This window comes from Aquarana catesbeiana, linkage group LG01, assembly GCF_042186555.1.
Source record: "Aquarana catesbeiana isolate 2022-GZ linkage group LG01, ASM4218655v1, whole genome shotgun sequence".
Classification (NCBI taxonomy): Eukaryota; Metazoa; Chordata; class Amphibia; order Anura; family Ranidae; genus Aquarana; species Aquarana catesbeiana.
The window spans coordinates 964,315,144-964,337,104 of NC_133324.1; the positions used below are offsets into that span (position 1 = coordinate 964,315,144).

Below are 21,961 nucleotides of genomic sequence, written 5' to 3' on the forward strand. Positions count from 1 at the left end.
TTATGGACCTTGCTTTGTGCACTGGTCCAAATCATTTGGTGGAGGGGGGATTATGGTGTGTGGTTGTTTCTCAGGGGTTGGGCTTGGCCCCTTAGTTCCAGTGAAGGGAACTCTTCAGGCATCAGCATACCAAGACATTTTGGACAATTTCATGCTCCTAACTTTGTGGGAACAGTTTGGGGATGGCCCCTTCCTGTTCCAACACGACTGCGCACCAGTGCACAAAGAAAGGTCCATAAAGACATGGATGAGCGAGTTTGGGGTGGAGGAACTTGACTGGCCTGCATAGAGTCCTGACTGTACCCTGATAGAACACCTTTGGGACAAGCGGAGACTGCAAGCCAGGCCTCCTCGTCCAACATCAGGCAACAATCAGGGCTGCACCCTCACTGCAAGGGTTGACTGCTGATTTAGGTCTAGGGGGCTTGTTAAAGAAGATATACTTACCTGATCCTCCACATTCTCAGCTGGCTCCATTGAGGACCTCTGCACTCACTTCCCTGGGGGATTTCAGTCCTGGCTATCTATCCTTTGTCAGAGGTGCTGGTGTAGGAGACCTGATGACTCTATTGAGTAAAGCCAGCCATAGATGGTTCGAATCTCAGTTCAGCAGGGACCGGATGCAATTCAAACCATGTATGGACAGGCTGCATGTACCCAAGTTGATCAATCGATAAAGTTGGATACAACCAGCCCGCTAGATTTTTAATGCGATTATTGTCATCACCTATAGCCACTATCAATAATCACTGTATTCTCCCAGCCGGGACAGCTCCCTCCGCCCTCTGGGAGAACACAATAGCCCTGTGGGAGGGATTCCCCGATCAACACTGACTGTGTTGATGGGGGAACATAGCGATTTTCTTTCCTGCAACCTGAGGTAGCAGAAAAGAAAAGCGCTCCATCAATTGTTGGCTTAAGCCTAATGTGATTATTATGTAAGAATTGATGATTGTAATAGAATTTATATTATGTATGGCATGGTATAAAGGAAATTTGTTCATGTTATTCACGAATTCATGAATATGAATACGTTTTTTCCTGTGAAACGCGTTGCGGCATTGACAAGGCAGACAGTGGACACCCCTCCCCATGATGTATCACACATTGGGTGCAACACTGCCATTGAGGGGAATTCCTCTATATGGAATCTGTTTTTATTGTATTTTTATGTCAATCTACTGTATATTTGTTTTTTGATTTCAAAGTGATTGTAAAGTCTCGGGTTTTTTTTTCTATAAAAATAACAAACATGTTATACTTACCTCCTTGGTGCAGCTGGTTTTGCACAGAGAAGCACGGATCCTCCTCTTCTTGGGTCCCTCTTTGGCTCTCCTGGCCCCTCCCACTTGTTGAGTGCCCCCACAGAAAGCATCTTGCTGTGAGGGCACCTGAGCCGAGCTGCAGCTCCGTATGTCCATTCAGACAAAGAGCCCGGGTTTGGCCCTGCCCTCTCTCTCTCTCCCGATTGGCTAACTGACTTCTATTGACAGCAGCGGGAGCCAATGGCGCCACTGCTGTGTCTCAGCCAATCAGGAGGGAGAATCACAGACAGCCAAGGCAGTTGTGGACATCACTGGATAGAGATTGGGCTCAGGTAAGTAATTAGGGGGGCTGAGGGGGGCTGCTACACACTGAAGGTTTTTTATCTTAATGCATAGAATGCACCTTCTGCCTTTACAATCCTTTTAAATCAATGGAATCAAAGTGGAGTTCCGCCAACATTTTTTTTTTAAGTCAGCAGCTACAAATACTGAAGCTGCCGAATTTTAAAATATGGACACTTACCTGTCCAGGGCTCCCGCGAAGTCGGCACCCAAAGCCGATCTGTCGCTCGGCTCTCGAGTGCTGCCGCCGCCATATTCGGTAAGGAAATCGGGAAGCGAAAACCTGCGGCTCCCTACTGCGCATGCGCGAGTCACGCTGTGCAATCCGGATGGTGCCTGTTGTCTCTGGGACCCGTGTGTTTCCCAGCAGACAGCGGGGGGAGTGGCATAGATACCCACAGATTCTGCTGCTATCTATGCCCGGAAGTGTGTGCAAATACCTGTAATATACAGGTATATGCACCCTCCTCCCCCCTGAAAGGTGTCAGATGTGACACCGGGGGGAGGGGGGGTTCTGAAAAGCGGAGGTTCCATTTTTGTGTGAACCTCCGCTTTAAATAAAAGTATTATTGGTTGTCCATGTGCACCAAATCCATGTCATTTGTCTATAGGGCCAGGTGGGAGCGCTGCCATCCTTGGTGGACGTTATATGTCTTTCTCCCAGGTTTGGGTTGTGCTGCAGTGAGATCTGTCACCCGATTACACTGTGACCAATCACAGCAGAACACATGGCAATTGTACACAATGAATAGTCTCTATTCATACCATTCATTGTGTATTATTGTGTTGATCTCTGTGATTGGTCACAGTAATCACATGGTACAGACAGAGCTAATCTCCACCGATCTGTACCATGTGATTAGCTGTGGCCAATCATAGCTAATCACAATAGTACACACTGAATGGATTTCAATCAGAAAAAAATGGTTGCTTAGTACAGCGATTATCACTGTTCTAAGCAATCATAGTGTGTAAAAAAAAAATTAAAAAATCCTGATCGTCTCCCCAGAGTAGTACCATGTTACTATGGTAACATTATACTGCTCTGGTCACAGTATGTAAAAGAAAGAAAAATTCTAATAAATATGTTACAAAAATTAAAAAATTGTTTTAATTTCTTTTTTCATATTGTCACCAGTCAGTGTCCCTGATCACCACCACACCAGTTATATGATGGTGCTGTACTGCTCTGGTGACATTATGTTAAAGGAGAAGTATGGGGGGAAATCTGGTTTGGCTGTACTTCTATGGTTTACCACAGGGGTGCAGTTCATTCGGCACTCCTGTGACCCGGTTTCAGCTGACAGTGGGCTGAAGTCCGTTCTCTGATGACGTTTAGGCTCAGGGTCATCACGACCACGCAGTCAGGATCCGCCTATTTCCCTGGACCAACACCCAGCTCAGGCTCTCAGCGAGCCACTGAGAGGCTGAGCCGGCCGTTCCCCGCCCCCTCTACAGCCCAGCGCTCCAATGAGCGAGGAGGGGGCAGAGCAGGGAGCTGTGACTGACAGTAATCAGCTTTCTGCTCAGAGAGCTGTGAGAACCGAGTGATTGGTGGTGTTCAATTGCTCGGTTCTCGGTGTTAGAGGCTCCAGGGGGCGATGCTTCATCCACCTAGGTCAGTATGAATAAAAAAAAAAAATAAAAAAAACATACTTCTCTTTTAAAAAAAAAAAATGTGAAAAAAAAACACTTTGTTTTTAAATATCCTCATTTTCCCCCAAAATTGTGACAAAATATTACAACTTCAAATTACAAATTTGCCACGCCTCCTAATAAATACGGTGGACTGTCTACTTTCCAAAAAAGGGGGTCATTTGGGGGTATTTGTACTGTCCTGGAATTTTAGGGCCTCAAGAAATGAGATGTCAGTACATCAGGATTGATCGATTTTCAGATATATCCCATAGTTTGTAGACGTTATAACTTTCACACAGAATAATTAATATACACCGATTTGGGTTATTTTTTTAAGAAAGAAGTGCACCAGAATACAGTTTGATCTAAATTTATGAAGAATGGTTATTAGTGGTGATTAAATACCACCAAAAGAAAGCTCTATTTGTGTGAAAAAAAAGTTAAAACATTTCATTTGGGTACAGTGTAGCACGACCGCACCATTGGCATTCAAAGTGCGACAGCGCTGAAAGGTGAAAATTGGCCTGGGCAGGAAGGGGGTAAAAGTGCCCGGTATTGAAGTGGTTAAAAATCCACAGTGTTCCAGTGTTCTCCTTTTTGGTTTTGGTGTTACCATTTTGATTGGGGTGTGGTGTCCCTTGAACGCTGACCCGTTTTATATATCATCACTTCTCCTCATTGCTAATCCTAACAGTGTCTCCCCCCCCCCCCCCCATGGTCCAATGGTGTACGGTCCCAAGACAAATGCAAGGTCCATTGCTCTGCATTGGACTGGGGGGATGCCGAGGGACAGTCCACCACCGGAGCATTGGGAAGCAGAGAATCAGGTGAGTAAAAGTGCTTTTACTCCTCGCTAGACTAAACAAGCAATCAAACCTTGAAATGCAGACACAACCACACAGTAATGCCCTGTACACACGATCGGACATTCTGACAACAAAATCCATGGATTTTTTCCGACGGATGTTGGCTCAAACTTATCTTGCATACACACGGTCGCACAAAGTTGGTCGGAAATTTCGAACGTCAAGAACGTGGTGGAGTACAACACGTACGACGAGCTGAGAAAAATGAAGTTCAATAGCCAGTGCGGCTCTTCTGCTTGATTCCGAGCATGCGTGGAACTTTGTGCATCGGAATTGTGTACACACGATCGGAATTTATGACAGCGGATTTTGTTGTCGGAAAATTTGAGTTCCAGATCTCAAATTTTGTGTGATGGAAATTCCGATGGAAAATGTCCGATGGAGCCTACACATGGTCGGAATTTCTGACAACAAGCTCCCATCGAACATTTTCCTTTGGAAAATCCGACCGTGTGTACGGGGCATATGATTTCAATTTACAAATACTGTACTGGTGACCCCACAATAGGGATAAAACTTTTTCGCAGAAGAGAGTTTAATAAGACTCGTGGCCACTCATTACAATTAGAAGAAAAGAGGTTTAACCTTAAACTACGTAGAGGGTTCTTTACTGTAAGAGCGGCAAGGATGTGGAATTCCCTTCCACAGGCGGTGGTCTCAGCGGGGAGCATTGATAGCTTCAAGAAACTATTAGATAATCACCTGAATGACCGCAACATACAAGGATATGTAATGTAATAATGACACATAATCACACACATAGGTTGGACTTGATGGACGTGTGTCTTTTTTTCAACCTCACCTACTATGTAACTATGTAACAGCTCCAACCTCTAACAATAAATTTATTTTGGCACATCAATGTGTGATGGAGGTATGAAGGCTCCTTCCCTGGTGAGCCCAGGATATTTCCTTGTTGTTTTTCACCAAAATATTCTTCAATCATCGATGACTGAAAATAATATATAAAGAATCACCTTCAACCTGTGATAATATTAAATGTCATCTTCTTTGTCTTACCTTCCCCTTCTGGAGCGTGGGCGTCAGCTTGCATCAGTTGGCAGAGGAGACAGACGGTGATCACCAGATAAGACCATAGTGTAGACATGGCAGGCGGACCCCCAGCTGCAGTCAATGTGCTCAGTGCTCAGTCTTATCACTGGAAAGGAAAAGTAAAAATCTACTCTAGCTTCTTACACCCAGAAACTCATAAAGTAGATGACAGAAAACAAGATAGATAGATAGCATCATCGAAACAATGTACATGAAGGCAAGCAATCTCCAGGAGGCAGTAGAGGACAGAAAAGCCTGGCGCGCTATGGTCTATGAGATCACGAAGAGTTGGACACATGTAAACTAGATATACTTTGTATATTACACAATCCTTTCTTCTATCAAAACTGCCTGTTTTTTTTTTTTAATATATATATATATATATATATATATATATATATATATATATATATATATATATATATATATATATATGTCCACCATTGCCTGCTCTCATCCTCAGTACTTCCCCCAAACAAGGATTGTCAACCATCCAAATTTTCACGGAGATTTTATAAAAAAAATGATTTCTCCCGTCGATCAAGGTCTGCGGAGAGGAGAACCTGTCTGTGAATATACGATGGCTGGTAGCAACTGTCACTTCAGGATAAACCTCTGAAGCGCTCTCTCCCATTGCTCACCAGCAACATTCGCCCCTGAGTGACTAGATGGATAGGATGGATAGGATGAGCAGAGGCTGGATTGGATCCACCACTTGCCTTATACCTCCTGTTACCAAAACGCCTTAAGCTCCACCCCCCCACCACTCACCTTGTCCCTGCTGTTACTGCCAAGCCTCGAGCTCCACCCCCCACCTCCCAGCCTATCCCCGTTGTTACTGCCAAGCCTTAAGCCCCACCCCCACCCTATCCCTGCTGTTACTGCCAAGCCTTGAGCGCCACCCCCCACCCTATCCCTGTTGTTACCACCAAGCCTTAAGCTGCATCCCCACCCTATTCATGCTGTTACTGCCCATCCCCAAGCTCCACCCCTATCCCTGCTGTTACAACCAAGCCTCAAGCTCCACCCCCACCATTCACCCTAATACTACTGTTATTGTCAAGCCTGAAGCTCCACCCTCACCCTATCCCTGTTACCGCCAAGCCTTCAGCTGCACCCCCACCCAATTCCTGCTGTTGCTGCCCATCTCAAAGCTCCACCCCCCACCCTACCCTGGTTTTACCACCAAGCCTCAAGCTTCACCTCCACCACTCACCCTATCCCTGCTGTTACCGCCAAGCCTCAAGCTCTACCCTCACCCTATCCCTGCTGTTACCGCCCATCCCCAAGCTCCACCCTCACCCTATCCCTGCTGTTACTGCCAAGCCTCAAGCTCTACTCCCACCCTATCCCTGCTGTTACCGCCAAGCCTCAAGCTCTACCCCCACCCTATCCCTGCTGTTACCGCCAAGCCTCAAGCTCTACCCCCACCCTATCCCTGCTGTTACCGCCAAGCCTCAAACTCTACCCCCACCCTATCCCTGCTATTACCACCAAGCCTCAAGCTCTACCTCCATCCCTATCCCTGCTGTTACTGCCAAGCCTTAAGCTCTACCCCCACCCTATCCCTGCTATTACCACCAAGCCTCAAGCTCTACCCCCATCCCTATCCCTGCTGTTACTGCCAAGCCTTAAGCTCTACCCCCACCCTATCCCTGTTGTTACCACCAAGCCTCAAGCTCTACCCCCACCATTCGCCCTATCCCTACAGTTATTGTCAAGCCTCAAACTCCCCCCACCTTATCCCTGTTGTTACCACCAAGCCTTCAACTGCACCCACAGCCAATTCCTGCTGTTACTGCCCATCTCCAAGCTCCACCCCCCATCCAACCCTGGTTTTACCACCAAGCCTCAAGCTTCACCTCCACCACTCACCCTATCCCTACTGTTACTACCAAGCTTCAAGCTCCACACCCTGATGTTCAGTGCCTGGCTACACTGCCTACAAAAGGGTTCCTGGTGTGGGTGGCAGATTTGAACAAAGATAGGTAGGCCAAAACTTCTGTCTGTATACTGGAGATGCCGGAGCCTCGGGGAGACCAGACATAATAGGTGAGTGAGCGTTCTGTACAGTGAATGACTCCCTCTCTACCGCCCCCCCCCCTCCTCTCCACCCTTACCAACCTGAACTTCTGGAAGGAAAATTGAAGCAAACAGGACGTGTTATAGATGATCAGAGATGGGACACGAGCTATCCTCCCCTGCACAGTTGGCTTCAATCAGTGAAAGTCTGCCTTTACTATACCCAGTTTTATATTTGCAGATCAGCTGTGTACCCCCCCCCCCCACCTCTGTCCCTCTCCATGCTTCTATGGAAAAAAAGAATAGGAAGCCCTGTGTGCTGGACCCCTTCCAAATCTCGGAGGAATCAACTTATACTGCAATCCTTAGCAGAGTTGAAGAAGCTTCCACCCGGGGAACTGACCTCTGTCCATCTCTCTACACTGAGACTGGAATCAAGAACACAACCAAAAAAAGGGGGGGGGGCACTCTACAAATATAATCCTAATTAAAGGTACCACATCCTAAACATTAGACTTATGAAACGCCATAACCATACAGAACAAGATACAGGAGTTTAGAGGTACAAATCACAAACTAATTATATAAAAAGTTCAATTTTGTTCTTCCATTTAAAGATCCACAATAAAATATGTATTACAGGCTGTTCATTGTACATCCATATTCAAAGTACAATATTTCACCCAAAGATATCCAAATACATCATTATAAATGTACAAATGATTTTTTAATCCATATTTCCAAAGCAAGTGCATATGAGGATATCACTCTTCAACACATTTCTGCATTGACACAAGAAATGTGTCGAACAACAAAAATGTGAACTTTTTTATATAATTAGTTTATGATATTATATCTCTATAGTCTGTAGCCTTTTTTTGTATAGTTAAGGAATTTCATAAGTCTTTGCTCAAATTCCCCCTCTCCCCTCTCTCTCCCACTCTCTCTCTCTCTCTCTCTCTCTCTCCTTCCTCTCTCCATCTCATCCCCCTCTCTCTCCCCCTCCCTCTCCCCATATCACCCCTCTCTCTTCTCTCCCCCCTTTCTCCCTGCTCCCTCTCTCTTTCTCCCTCCTCTCTCTCTCCCTCTCTCCCCCTCTCTCCCTTTCTCTCCCCCTCCCTCTCCCCCTACCCCCTCTCTCTCTGCTCTCTCCCCCTCTTTGTCCCTCCTCCCCCTCTCTTTATCTCTCCCCCTCCTCTCCCCCTCTCTCTCTGCCCTCTCTCTCTCCCCCTTTCTCTCTCTCCCTCCTCTCTCTTATCTTTCTCTCTCTCTCCCTCCCCTCTCTCTCCCTCCTCGGCCTCTCTCTCTCTCCTCTTCCTTCTCTCTCTCCTCTTCCTTCTCTCTCTCTCTCTCTCTCTCTCTCTCTCTCTCTCTCTCTCTCCCCCTTTCTCTCTCCCTCTCTCTTCTCTTTCTCTCTCTCTTTGTCTCCACCCTCCTCTCTCTCTCTCCCTCCTCTCCCCCCCTCCACCCTTTTTCTCTCCCTCCTCTCTCTCTCCCCTCTCTCCCCCCTTCCTCTCTCCCCCTCTTCCACCCTCTCACTCTTTCTCTCTCCCTCCCCTCTCTCTCCCTCTCACCCCCTATCTCTCCCCTCCCTCTCCGCCAATCCCCCCTCTCTCTGCTCTCCCCCTCTTCCTCCCTCCCCTCCCTCTCTCTCCCTCCTCTCCCTTCCCCCTTTCTCTCTCCCTCCTCTCTTCTCTCTCTCTCCCCTCTGTCCCCCTTTCTCTCTCTCCTCTCTCTCTCCCTCTTTCTCTCTCTCTCTCTCTCCTCTCCTTTCTCTCTCCCTCCTCTCTCCTCCATCTCTCCCCTCTTTCCCTCCTCCCTCCTCTCTCTCCCCCTCCCTTTCTCTATCTCTCCTCTCCCCCTCCTCTCTCTCTCTCCCTTCTTTCTCTCTCCCTACTCTCCCTTCTCTCTCTCTCCTCTCTCTCTCACTCTCTCTCGCTCTTTCTCTCTCTCTTCACCCTTTCTCTCTCCCTCCTCTCTCCTCTCTCTCCCCTCTTTCTCTCTCCCTCCTCCCCTCTCTTTCCTCTACTCTCTCTCCCTCTCTCTCCCTCCTCCCCCCTCTCTCTCTCTCTCTCCTTCCTCTCTCCATCTTATCCCCCTCTCTCTCCCCCTCCCTCTCCCCATATCACCCCTCTCTCTCCCCCCTTCTCCCTTCTCCCTCTCTCTTTCTCCCTCCTCTCTCTCTCCCCCTCTCACCCTCTCTCCCTCTATCTCCCCCTCCCTCTCCCCCTACCCCCTTTCTCTCTGCTCTCTCCCCCTCTTTGTCCCTCCTCTCCCTCTCTTTATCTCTCTCCCTCCTTTCCCCCTCTCTCTTTGCCCTCTCTCTCTCCCCCTCTCTCTCCCCCGCCTCTCTCTTCTCTTTCTCTCTCTCTCTCTCCCTCCTTCTCTCTCCCTCCCCCTCTCTCTCCCTCCTCTCCCTCTCTCTCCCTCTCTCCCTCCTCTCTCTTCTCTGTCCCTCCTCTCCCTCCCCCCTCCACCCTTTCTCTCTCCCTCCTCTCTCTCCCCTTTCTCCCCCCTTCCTCTCTCCCCCTCTCCCACCCTCTCTCTCTTTCTCTCTCCCTCCCCTCTCTCTCCCTCTCACCCCCTATCTCTCCCCTCCCTCTCCCCCAATCCCCTCTCTCTCTGCTCTCCCCTCTTCCTCCCTCCCCTCCCTCTCTCTCCCTCCTCTCCCTCTCCCCCTTTCTCTCTCCCTCCTCTCTTCTCTCTCTCTCCTCTCCCCCCTCTCTCCCCCTTTCTCTCTCTCCTCCTCTCTCCTCTCCTTTCTCTCTCCCTCCTCTCTCCTCACTTTCTCCCCTCTTTCCCTCCTCCCTCCTCTCTCTCCCCTCCCTTTCTCTCTCTCTCTCCTCCCCCCTCCTCTCTCTCCCTACTCTCCCCCCTCTCTCTCTCTCTTCTCTCCTCCTTCACTCTCTCTCGCTCTCTCTCCTCCCCCTTTCTCTCTACCTCCTCTCTCCTCTCTCTCCCCCTTTCTCTCTCCCTCCTCCCCTCTCTCTCCTCTACTCTCTCTCTCTCCCTCTCTCTCCCTACTCTCCCCCTTTCTCTCTCCTCCCTCTCTCTCTCCTCCCTCTCTCCCCCTTTCTCTCTCTCTTCTCTCTCTCCCTCCTCTCTCTCTCTCCCCCTTCTTTCTCTCTCCCTCCTCTCCTCACCTCTCCTCTCCCCCCTCTCTCTCTCTCTCTCTCCCTCTCTCCCTCTCCCTCCCTCTCACCCTCTCTCTCTCACACACCCTTGCTCTCTCTCCCTCCCCCCTTTCTCTCTCCCCCTTTCCCTCTCCCTCCTCTCTCCTCTCTCTCCCCCCTTTCTCTCTCCCTCCTGTCTCCTCTCCCTCTCCCCCTTTCTCTCTCACTTTCTCTCTCCCTTTCTTTCTTTACCTTTTATTTGCTAAATTTTATAGCAGAAACAAAGAAAAATGTGTTTTCTTAAAAAAATATATTCACTATGTAGCGATGGCCCCGCGGGGGTTGCTACGTATTACAGCATCCACACATTTCACCCTGCTGCCAACCTCCCTTAGACTCACTTCTCAGTCAATGAACAGTCTCTTGTTTGTTTTTGTTGTTTTTAATAGGGGATTGAACTTGGTTGGGGAAAAGGGACATGGGATGCCCATAGGATGAATTGTACTTTGTAGAATAAAAGTAACTCATAGCTCCCAACTGTCCCTGATTTCAAGGGACTGTCCCTGATTTGGAGCAATGTCCCTCTGTCCCTCATTCCTCCTTATTTGTCCCTCATTTTGGTCTGATCTGTATAGATGTATATAAAATGCACTTTTTATCTATCAAAAAGTGTTTTCCAGCGCTAAACCTTTCATCTGATTTCTAAATTGCTGCATTTATAAATTCCAAAAGCCAATATAAAGGAATAGAAGTGGTAAAAAAAAGCACTGAGTTTAACCAATCTTGTTTTTTGTACAATTCTCCTTTAAGGAGGCGTGGCAAGGGGTGTGTCCTATACCTACATACTTTTGCTGATAGGTGTCCCTCATTCCCATCGCAAAAAGTTGGGAGGTATGGTACCTGCGTCACACTTCTCAGCAGAACAAGATGACGGACTCTAAACATACCATCAGCACATGACTAGGCCTCACTCTGAATAAGTCCCAAGGTCTTTACTTGATAGCCATTTGTAGGCCGGGGTCTGCAGTACCCCTCTGTGGTAGCAACCAATTTAATTGAGAAGAATAAATGTAGATGGACTACTGATCCCAGCCAGTCTGACTTGCAAATCCTGCCCGCCCTCCTGGCTGCAGCGACTTGACACAAAACTCCCACAGTCTCTACATCCAGCTCCCCTGGCATGTCTCGCCCAGAGCTTTCCATTCACCGACACCTGTCCTGGATCCCTCCTGAATGACTTTACTTTGCTGACCAACTGTCCTTTCAGCTCCTGTTCCAGGACACCTCTCCATGACCGTGCAAGGAGAGGCTCCCTCCCAGATCCCGAGCCCCCCCGCCTGAGGTACACCCCCCCCCAGAAAGTGGGTTCCCTCAGACATGGCAGTCTAACACTCCATCATCCAGTTCACCCAGCTGACAACTCCTCCCCCCAGCAGGCTGACCATGGGTATATGTAGAAGGCCTGCCCCCTGCCAATCCTAGTTGGGGATTGGTAAGAGCTCCTCACATGAACCCCATGTCACACCAGCTCTCTGCCCTGCCCCTTTTCCAGAACATTCTCCCTGGAAACAGAGGAGGCACCCAAGAGCTGAAGTACATGTCATTCACCTACTGCTATACTAAACCACTCCCCTGCTCCCAGATCAAAACAAACAGGCCTAGCTCACAGCATAGGCCTGCTTAAAGTGGTTGTATACCCTGTGCAACCACTTTTACCTACAGGTAAGTCTATATTAAGGCTTACCTGTAGGTGCTTTGAATATCTCCTAAACCTCCATGGTTTAGGAGATATTTACAAAAAAAGCTGAGCGCCGATGACTACGGTGCATTCGCCAATGTCTACCGTGCATGCGCACTTTAGAAAGGACACATCATGCTGTTTCTAATAGGTGTCATGCCGTGACTGGTGGCTCCCGAGTGCATGCAGGGGAGTGATGTCACATGACTCCGACCAGTCACAGAGCCGGAGTTCACGGCCCAGGAAGGAAGAGGGGTGAAGATGGACACTCGCTGCTAGTGGGGACAGCAGTGACATTGCAGGCTTCGGTTTCAAGCAAGTGACACATAATGGGCTAGTATGCGATGCATACTAGCCCATTATGCTTTACCTTTGCAGGGAAATAAAGAGGAAGTAAAACCCACCAGGCTATTCTTCTCTTTTTGTCCAAAGGTGTAATGTCCCAAGACAAATGCAAGGTTGCTCTGCGTTGGACTGGGGGGATGCCGAGGGACAGTCCACCACTGGGGAGCAGAGGATCAGGTAAGTAAAAGTTCTTTTACTCTCCGCTAGACTAAACAAACAGTCAACCCTTGAAATGCGGACACCACCACACAGTAAGAGAGAATTTTCAGATTTTCCGGTATTGGGCACTAAAAAAAAATGCTGGCCCTCACACTGATGACTGTCCGCATGGTAAGATATGGCATTTTATCGCACAGACTGGTGTGAACCAGTCCTAAAGGTTTTTTGATAGCGTTATGACATTAACAATGTGAACAGCACCAACCCCCGTACACACGAGAGGAATTTCCGTCAGAAAAAACTTGGATGATTTTTCTGACGAAATTCCGCTCAAGCTTGCCTTGCATACACACGGTCACACAAAAGTTCTCTAAACTTTCGACTGTCAAGAACGCGGTGGGGTGCAACACTACGACGAGCCAAGAAAATTAAGTTCAATGCTTCCGAGCATGCGTCGAATTGCTTCCGAGCATGCGTGATTTTTTGCGCGTTCGAATTGCATACAGACGATCGCATTTTCGGATAGGAACTTTTTCAGAAAAATAGAGAACCTGCCCTCAATCTTTTGCTGGCTGGAATTCCGCCAGAAAAAGTCAGATGGAGCATACACACGGTTGCATTTTCTGACCAAAAGCTCACATCGGTCTTTTGCTGGCGGAATTTCCGATCGTGTGTACGCGGAATAACTATAAATTTATTTTGGCACATCAATGTGTGATGGAGGTATGAAGGCTCCTTCCCCGGTGAGCCCAGGATAATTCCCTGCCGTTTCTCAATATAATATTCCATAATCATCGATGACTGAAAATAATATATAAAGAATCAGCTTCAGCCTGTGATAATATTAAATGTCACCTTCTTTGTCTTACCGTCCCCTTCCGGAGAGTTGGCATCAACTGGCATCAGTTGGCAGAGGAGACAGACGGTGATCACCAGATAAGACCATAGTGTAGACATGGCAGGCGGACCCCCAGCTGCAGTCAGTCAGCTCAGTGCTCAGTGTGTTCTGTACATCACACACTGACAGAGGAAAGGAAAAGTAAAGATCTGCTCTAACTTCTTACACCCAGAAACTCATAAAGTAGGGGACAGAAAACAAGATAGATAGATAGCATCATCAAAACAATGTATATGAAGGTAAACAAGCTCCAGGAGGCAGTGGAGGACAGAAAAGCCTGGCGTGCTATGGTCCATGAAGAGTCGGACATGACTCGGATATGAGTCGGACATTAAACAACTAAACAACAACAAATGTAAAGCAGACAAACTTTGTAAATTACACAATCTTTTCTTCTATCAAATCTGCCTCTAGATTGTTCTCTTTTTTAAATATGGCCACCATTGTCTTCTCTCGTCCTCAGCACTTCCCCTAAACAAGGATTGCCAACCATCATTTTTTTTCATGAAGAGTTTATAAAAAAAAACAGATTTCTCCCGTCCATCGAGGTCTGCGGAGAGGAGAACCTGTCTGTGAATATACGATGGCTGGCAGCAACTGTCACTTCAGGATAAACATCTGAAGCGCTCTCTCACAGTGCCCACCAGCAACATTCGCCCCTGAGTGACTAGATGGATAGGATAAGCAGAGGCTGGATTGGATCCACCACTTGCCTTATTCCTGCTGTTATTGCCAAGCCTCAAGCTCCACCCCCCACCCTATCCCTGTTGTTACCGCCAAGCCTTAAGCTGCACCTCCACCATATTCCTGCTGTCACTGCCTATCCCCAAGCTCCACCCCCACCCCACACCGGTTTTACCACCAAGCCTCAAGCTTCACTTCACCACTCACCCTATCCCTGCTGTTACCACCAAGCCTCAAGCTTTAACCCCACCCTATCCCTGCTGTTACTGCCCATCCCCAAGCTCCACCCTTTAACTCCCACTCTATCCCTGCTGTTACCGCCAAGCCTCAAGCTCCACCCCACACCCTAACCATGCTGTTCCTGCCCAGCCTCAAGCTCCACCCCACCTCTCACCCTATCCCCGCTGTTCCTGCCCACTCCCTGGTGTGCCGTGCCTGGTTACACTGCCTACAAAAGGGTTCCTGGTGTGGGTGGCAGATTTGAACAGAGAGGGCGAGACAGAGATCCTGTGTGTATACTGGAGATGCCGGAGCCTCGAGGAGACCAGACATAATAGGTGAGTGAGCGTTCTGTACAGTGAACGACTCCCTCTCTACCCCCCATCCACACTCCTATCCACCCTTCACCAAGTTCTTACCAACCTGAACTTCTGGAAGGAAAATTGAAGCAAACAGGATGTGTTATAGATGATCAGAGAGGGGACACAAGCTATCCTCCCCTGCACAGTTGCCTTCAATCAGTGACAGTCTGCCTTTACCATACCCAGTTTTATATTTGCAGATCAGCTGTGTACTCCCCCCCCACCCCTGTCCCTCTCTGTGCTTCTATGGAAAAAAAAAAAAGAATAGGAAGCCCTGTGTGCTGGATACCTTCCAAATCTCGGAGGAATCAATTTCTACTGCAATCCTTAGCAGATTTCCATTGAAGAAGCTTCCACCCCGGAAAGTGACCTCTGTCCATCCCTCTACACTGAGACTAGAATCAAGAACACAACCAAAAAAAAAGGGGGGGGGAGCACTCTACAAATATAATCCTAATTAAAGGTACTACATCCTAAACATTAGACTTATCAATCTCCATAACCATAGAGAACAAGATACAAGACTTTAGAGGTACAAATCTCAAACTAATTATATAAAAAGTTCAGTTTTGTTCTTCCATTTAAAGATCCACAATAAAATATGTATTACAGGCTGTTCATTGTACATCCATATCCAAAGTACAATATTTCACCCCAAAGACATCCAAATACATCATTATAAATGTACAAATGATTTGTTAATCCATATTTCCAAAGCAAGTGCATATGAGGATATCACTCTTCAACACATTTCTGCATTGACCCAAGCAACGCATTGAACAATAAAATGTGAACTTTTTTATATATATATATAGTTTGTGATTTTGTTTCTCTACAGTATAGTCTGTAGCTTTTTTTGTATAGTTAAAGTGTAAGTTCACCTTTACAGAAAAATTTGTAGGGTGAACTTGCACAGGACCCTCTACTCACCCCCCCCCCCAGTTCTGCTGACCCGAAGCGCGGCGATCTCCTGTTCTGAGCCCCGCTATAGCCGCATCACGGGTCCAGGGCTTAGAAATCCCCTCGGCTTTCACTCTTCTTCTTCCCTTCTGATGGGACGGGCTACGCGGTTTCTGATTGGTCGCGCCGACTAATTAGAATGCTCCTAAACGTACCCCCATGGCGGGGCTCAGAACAGGAGATTGCCACACTCCAGGTCAGCGGGACTGGGGGGGTGAGGTGGGGTCCTGTGTAAGTTCACCTTACAGATTTTTCTGTAAGGTGAACTTACCCTTTAAGGAATTTCATAAGTCTGTGCTGAAACTCAGCTGCTTATTACTGGCTGGGTGAAAGGAGTTCATACTCTGGTCCCCCCTTCTCTCTCTTCCCTCTCTCTCTCTCTCATCCTCCTCTCTCTCTCTCTCTCCCCCCTCTCTCCACCCCCCATCTCTCTCTCCCCCTCTCTCTTCCCTTTGTCTCCCGCTCTCTCTCTCTCTTCCCTCTCTCTCTCTCCCTCCTCTCTCTCCCTCTCCTCTCTCTCCCTCTCTCTCCCCCTTATCTCCCTTCCTCTCTCTCTTTCTCTCCCGCTCTCTTTCCCGCTCTCTCTCCTTTCTTTCTCTCTCTCTCACACTCTCTCTCCCCTTTCTCTCCCGCCCTCTCTCTCTCACTCTCTCCTCCCTCTCTCTCTCCCTCCCTCTCTCCTTTCTCTCTCTCTCTCTCTCTCTCTCTCTCTCTCGTGCACACTATCTCCCCTTTCTCTCCCTCCTCTCTCTCCCTCTCTCTCTCTTCGCCCTCTCTCCTATTCTCTCTCTCTCCCCCCTCTCCCCCTCTCTCTCTCTCCCTCTCTCTCTCTCTCTCTCCCTCTCTCTTCCCTCCCCCCTCTCTCCCACACTCTCTCTCTCCCTCTTTTCTCCCTCTCCTCTCTCTCTCCTCTCTCTCTCCTCCTTTCTCTCACCCCTCTATCTCCCCTCCTCTCTCTCTCTTTCTCTCCCGCTCTCTCTGCCTCTCTCTCTGCCTCTCTTCCTACCCCCCTCTCTCTCTCCTTTCTCTTCATCTCTTCCTCTCTCTCTCTTTCTCTCTCTCACTCTCTCTCCCCTTTCTCTCCCTCCACCCCCATCTCTCTCTCCCCCTCTCTCTTACCTTTCTCTCCCGCTCTCTCTCTCTCTTCCTCCTCTGTCTCCCTCTGTCCCTCTCTCTTCCTCCTCTCTCGCTCTCTCTTCCCTTTCTCTCTCTCCCCCCTCTCTCTCCCTCTCTCTCCCTCTCTCTTCCCTCCCCCTCTCTCCCACACTCTCTCTCCCTCCCTTCCTCTTTTCTCCCTCTCCTCTCTCTCTTTCCCTCTCTCTCTCCTCTCTCTCTCTCCCTCTCTCTCCCCCTTATCTACCTTCATCTCTCTCTCTCTTTCCCTCTCTCTCCCCTTTCTCTCTCTCCTCCTCTCTCTCCTTCTCTCTCTCTCTCTCTCTCTCTCTCTTCCCTTCCCCCCTCTCTCCCACACTCTCTCTCCCTCCCTATTTTCTCCTTCTCTCTCCCCCCTCTCTCTCTTACCTCACACACTCTCTCTCTCTGTCCTCTCCATCTCTCTCTCCCTCCTTTCTCCCACCTCTCTCCCCTTTATCTCCCCCTCTGTCTCCCACTCTTTCTCTCTCTCCTTTCGCACAAATACATGTGTAGGGCCTACAATTATTAGAAAAAATTGTTACAATATATGTACGAAATAAAGGGAAGAAGGGGAAAAGAAAAAACGGAGAGGGGAAAGAAATGTGGTTACTAGAGGGACTAATGGTAATAATAATAATAATAATGGTGACGATAGTAGCAGTTGATAGTTCCTTACGGATAATAATAATGATGTAAAAATATATAGAGAGAATGAACACTGAATGAGGTAGAATGTTGTATGGCATGGAGGATTGGCTAAAATATCAAATTGTATTTGTATGTGTATATGCATATGTATGCACAAGCACATACAATATGCACTCGCATGACAAAGGAAAAGGAAATAGTGTCATAGGAACAATCTAAGGAAAAATGGGAGGGGAAGGCACGGGGAGGGGGCGGGGGGAAGCTATAGCAAACCCATGCATACATACATACAAGCAAAAATACATATATGTGCAAAAAGGCAAATGAACGTTATATTATAGTATTGACTTCTAATTCTTCACTCAACCCATTAGGTGCAAGAGTATCCAAAGTATATATCCAAAAAGTTTCGCGTTCACAGCCTGGAAATATGTTCAGCTTCAGACAGGTTACGAGGTATGGATTCTATAACCCACACCTGTAAACCTGCAGTAGATTGATTATGGTGCTCTAAAATGTGGCGGGGAACGCTATGTTGGTCGCAAAACCTACCTCCACAAAATGATGATGTTTGCCGAAACGTTGTGGTAGACCAACATATAACAGTTTACAAGGACATGTCAGACAATAAACAACATAGTCTGTAGAGCAATTAAAAAGTTTGTCTAAATGATAGGTCTTGTCCTTGTGCTGAAAACTCTGTTGTCCATGTCTCACAAAGGTGCAGGTTTTGCATAAAGGTTTGTTACATCTGTAAATCCCTATGAGAGGGATTAAACATAAAGGATTGTCTATTTTAATACTTTTTAATTTACTTGGCACTATCTTGTTTTTTAATGTGGGGGCCCTTCTGTAAGTGACCTTGGGTCTATCACTAAGACTGATATTCAAAAGAGGGTCTTCCTTGTATTTTCCATGATATCTAGTAATACAACGTGCAGTTACATTTTCAGGCGGTTTATTGGTCTTAGGTCTTTTACCCGGAAGAAAGGTGGTATAGGCCTGATTCACTACTTTATTAGGATATCCCTTTTCCAAAAATTTATTTTTGAGATGTACACTTTGAGAAATGTAGTCGCAGTCTCTGGTGCAATTTTGTCTCAATCTGCAGAACTGACCTTTAGGTATATTATTAACCACTGCGGATGATGGCAACTATCAAAAGGTAGATATGAGTTACCCGCAGTGGGTTTGGTATAATTGCGAGCAAGAATATGGTTGTTATCATGAAAGAGTTCAAGATCTAAAAAAGATACGCTTTTCTTATTACATACAGATGTAAAAGAAAGACCTAAATCATTTGTATTGCAGCAAGAGACAAAATAGTCAATTGAGGACGGGGGACCATCCCAAATAACGATAATACCATCTATATACCTGCTGTAAAACACCAAATGTTTGGCAAAAGGGTTATTGTTCCATATGAACCAGTTTTCCCACAAACCCATGGTCAAATTGGCATAAGACGGTGCAAAGTTGGTTTCCATGGCAGTACCATGGGTTTTTAGGTAAAACTCTTCCTAAAAATGAAAATAGTTATGCATTAAACAGAAGGATGTAGCTTCAGTGATGAACACAGCTTGTTTGGCATTGAGCAAAGGGTCTGATGACAAAAACTGTTGTACTGCCAATAGGCCTATATGGTGGGGAATAGACGTATAAAGAGAATTGACGTCAAGAGACAACCAAAAATAGCTTCCCCTTCACTTTACACTTGACAAAGGAGTGCACATGCCCACTGTGAGCTTCGCGCATGAACTGAAATGCATTGTGGTTTTCTCACACTCCGGTGACATCACACGCCAGCGAGCCGCTTCTCAGAGCGGAAGATCTCCATCTAGATCTCCACTCAGAGGCGCTTTTTGGCAGTGTCTGGGCTGGGCTTATATAGGGAAGTTTGAGGTCACTTCCTGTGCGCCTCCTGGGGATTTTCCCGCCTTTTTCCATCAAGTTGATGTCACTTCCTGTGCGCCTCCTGGGTATTTTCCTGCCTTTTTTCATTAGGTTTAGGTCACTTCCTGTCCGCATCCTGGGCATTTTCCTGCCCTTTTCCATCAAGTGTTCTGCGCAGGTGCGGGTTGGTGCCATGAGGAATCTTTGGCGCATGCTCAGTTGGCACAGATTTCCTCTTGCGGAAGCCCCACTGGACTCTTACAGCATTGCAACAAGCGGAAGATCATTTAAAGTCCTCAGAACAGATCTTTCAAACTGATCCATCTGTGGCCAATGCTTCTGTAGTCAGATTGCAGGCTAGATTAGTTAACCAGCTCCATTTCTAAATAGCCAAACAAAAGATCTTCTTTAGCAAACAGCAGATTTTTGAACATGGTGAACGAGCTGGCAAGTTACTTGCCTACATCGCTCATCTGGATCTTAAGCCCCCTGTAGTGATCACATTGCAGACTGCCCCCGACGACCGTACTGCTGGTAGCCACGGAATTCAAGACCTTTGTTTCGGACCTTTACTCCTCCACCTCCCATCACTCCCATGCAGAACTGTCTGAATTCCTGAAAATATTTCTTTCCCTTCACTCACCCCTTCACAAATCAGTCAATTAGAGGCCCCTATTACTATTGGCAATTGAGGAAGCCATTGCCAACCTCTCCCCATCCAAGGCACCTGGTTCGGATGGACTACCCTTTGAATTTTATTCACAGTCTAGGGAGGTTCATGCTCCAAGACTACGAGAATTGTTTAACCATATATTTGACTCTGCCACTCTTCCCGCTACCATGGGAGAAGTCCTAATTATTTTGATTTCTAAGCCTGGAAAGGTCCCTCTCTTACCAGAATCATTCCGCCCCATTTCACTCCTACAATTAAATGTAAAAAACACTAGCGAAAATTCTAGCACTACGTCTTAATAAAGTTATACTCATCCTAGTACATCTGGACCAGGTCGGTTTTATGCCAAACAAAAACACAGCCTTCAACTTAAGGCGGCTTTTCATGAACATACAATCCAATCAAGATAATGTCAGTTGTGGTTTGTCTTGATGCTGCTAAGGCATTTGATTCAGTGGAATGCGAGTACTTGTGGGAAGGCATTCATAGGTTTGGGTTTGGCCCAAATTTTATTAAATGGCTTCAACTTCTTCACCAAGCCTCCATGGCTCGGATCCAAGTAAATGGCAGAGTGCCTAACTCTTTCCCTCTTTCCAGAGGTACAAGGCAAGGCCCCCCTACTCTATGCACTAGCTGTAGAGCCCTAAGCTATAGCTATCAGACAAAATCCGAATATCAGAGGCCTTCGAGCTGGTTCTATAGTCAAAACTATCAGCTTATATGCTGATGACATGCTTTTGTATCTGGAGGATGCAGAGTCATCACTGCCAGCTATCTTGCTCCTAATCCAAAGGTTTGGAGAAATTTCAGGCTTACAGATCAATTGGAGCAAGTCCCAGATTCTCCCTTTGGATCTGGGTGCTCCTGCTTCTCAGCAGGCCTCCTTTTCCAGTTGTCAGGGCCAGTCAACTCAAATACCTGGGTATCCAAATTTCACAGTCTCCAGCAGATTGCATTGAGTTAAATCAGGAACCCCTGTATACAGTTCTCAAATCTAAGATGCAAATATGGTCTTCCCACCCACTTGGTGTCATGGGACGTATTCATTTAGTGAAGATGATTTTACTTCCTAAACTACTCTATGTCGTCTGACACTCCCCACTATACATTCCTCCTCCAATCTTCAAAGCCATGGAATCCATTCTTAACACATTTATATGGGGTATCTCTAGACATAAACTACCATGGTGTATACTGAAATGTCCCAGTAATTTGGATGGTACTGCTCTGCCCGATTTGCATCTCTACTATGTAGCATCTCAACTTTGCCACTTTTTTACCTTGATAAACTAAACCGAGATAGCTACATCACCTTAGTATGCCATAACTCCCCCTTCCCAGTTAGCCGTCCTTTTCAGTCCATTTTACATGGAGCAAGGGAGCCTACTCAATCCTCCGAGTATGCTTTACCACCACAGCAAAATCTGGAGTATAGACATTAAACTCACCAATGCTCCCCTTTTCCACACCTTCACCCATTGTGGAACAATTCATGTTTACCTGAGTTGCTATCACTGACTGATTACAGGATATGGGCTGACTGGGGGGTTATATACCTTTCACATGTTCTTGTCATTGGTAGAGTGAAATCATTCCAGGAACTCAAGATGGAATTTGGTATACCTAACCATATTTTTTTGGTATCTCCAGCTTCATCATGCTCTTCAAACTCAATTTGGGGTTTTCATTCCCAGTCTTGGGTCTCTGTATCTGGTAGGTGTGGCTGTTGGCACTGACCCTACCTGACGCGCACTGACTTACCTGACATACACTGACCATTACATTCACCTACCTGACATACACTGACCTATCTGACATACACTAACAGCGTACATGAATAATTCACACAGCAAAATTGCTTCATACACTGTCCCGTTTATTCTGGCTCAGGTAAGGTGTTAAATATGGATGAAACATCACTTTCCACCAATAAGGGGTACATATTCAAA

General features: G+C 47.0%; 1 protein-coding gene and 1 long non-coding RNA gene across 6 annotated transcripts in view; one reads left to right on the forward strand and one right to left on the reverse strand.

The window, feature by feature from the left end:
• The window catches only part of LOC141122069 (uncharacterized), a 251,763-nt gene extending 236,663 nt beyond the window's left edge, over window positions 1–15,100 (reverse strand). Inside the window, exons 1-2 of one of the 5 annotated variants that reach the window (XM_073611891.1) lie at window positions 14,994–15,100; window positions 5,132–5,270 (exon numbers count right to left, since the gene is read on the reverse strand). In XM_073611891.1, the coding sequence (XP_073467992.1) occupies window positions 5,132–5,219 (88 nt within the window). In that variant the 5' untranslated portion in view covers window positions 5,220–5,270; window positions 14,994–15,100. Of the gene's footprint in view, window positions 1–5,131; window positions 5,271–5,805; window positions 5,898–7,288; window positions 7,439–14,765; window positions 14,867–14,993 lie in introns of those variants that run through there. The other 4 variants (XM_073611885.1, XM_073611866.1, XM_073611877.1 and 1 more) reach the window with 4 other exon arrangements.
• LOC141122093 (uncharacterized) overlaps window positions 14,471–21,961 on the forward strand; it is a 107,342-nt gene continuing 99,851 nt past the window's right edge. Inside the window, exon 1 of the long non-coding RNA XR_012240618.1 lies at window positions 14,471–14,680. This is a non-coding gene — a long non-coding RNA (uncharacterized lncRNA). The remainder of the gene's footprint in view (window positions 14,681–21,961) is intronic.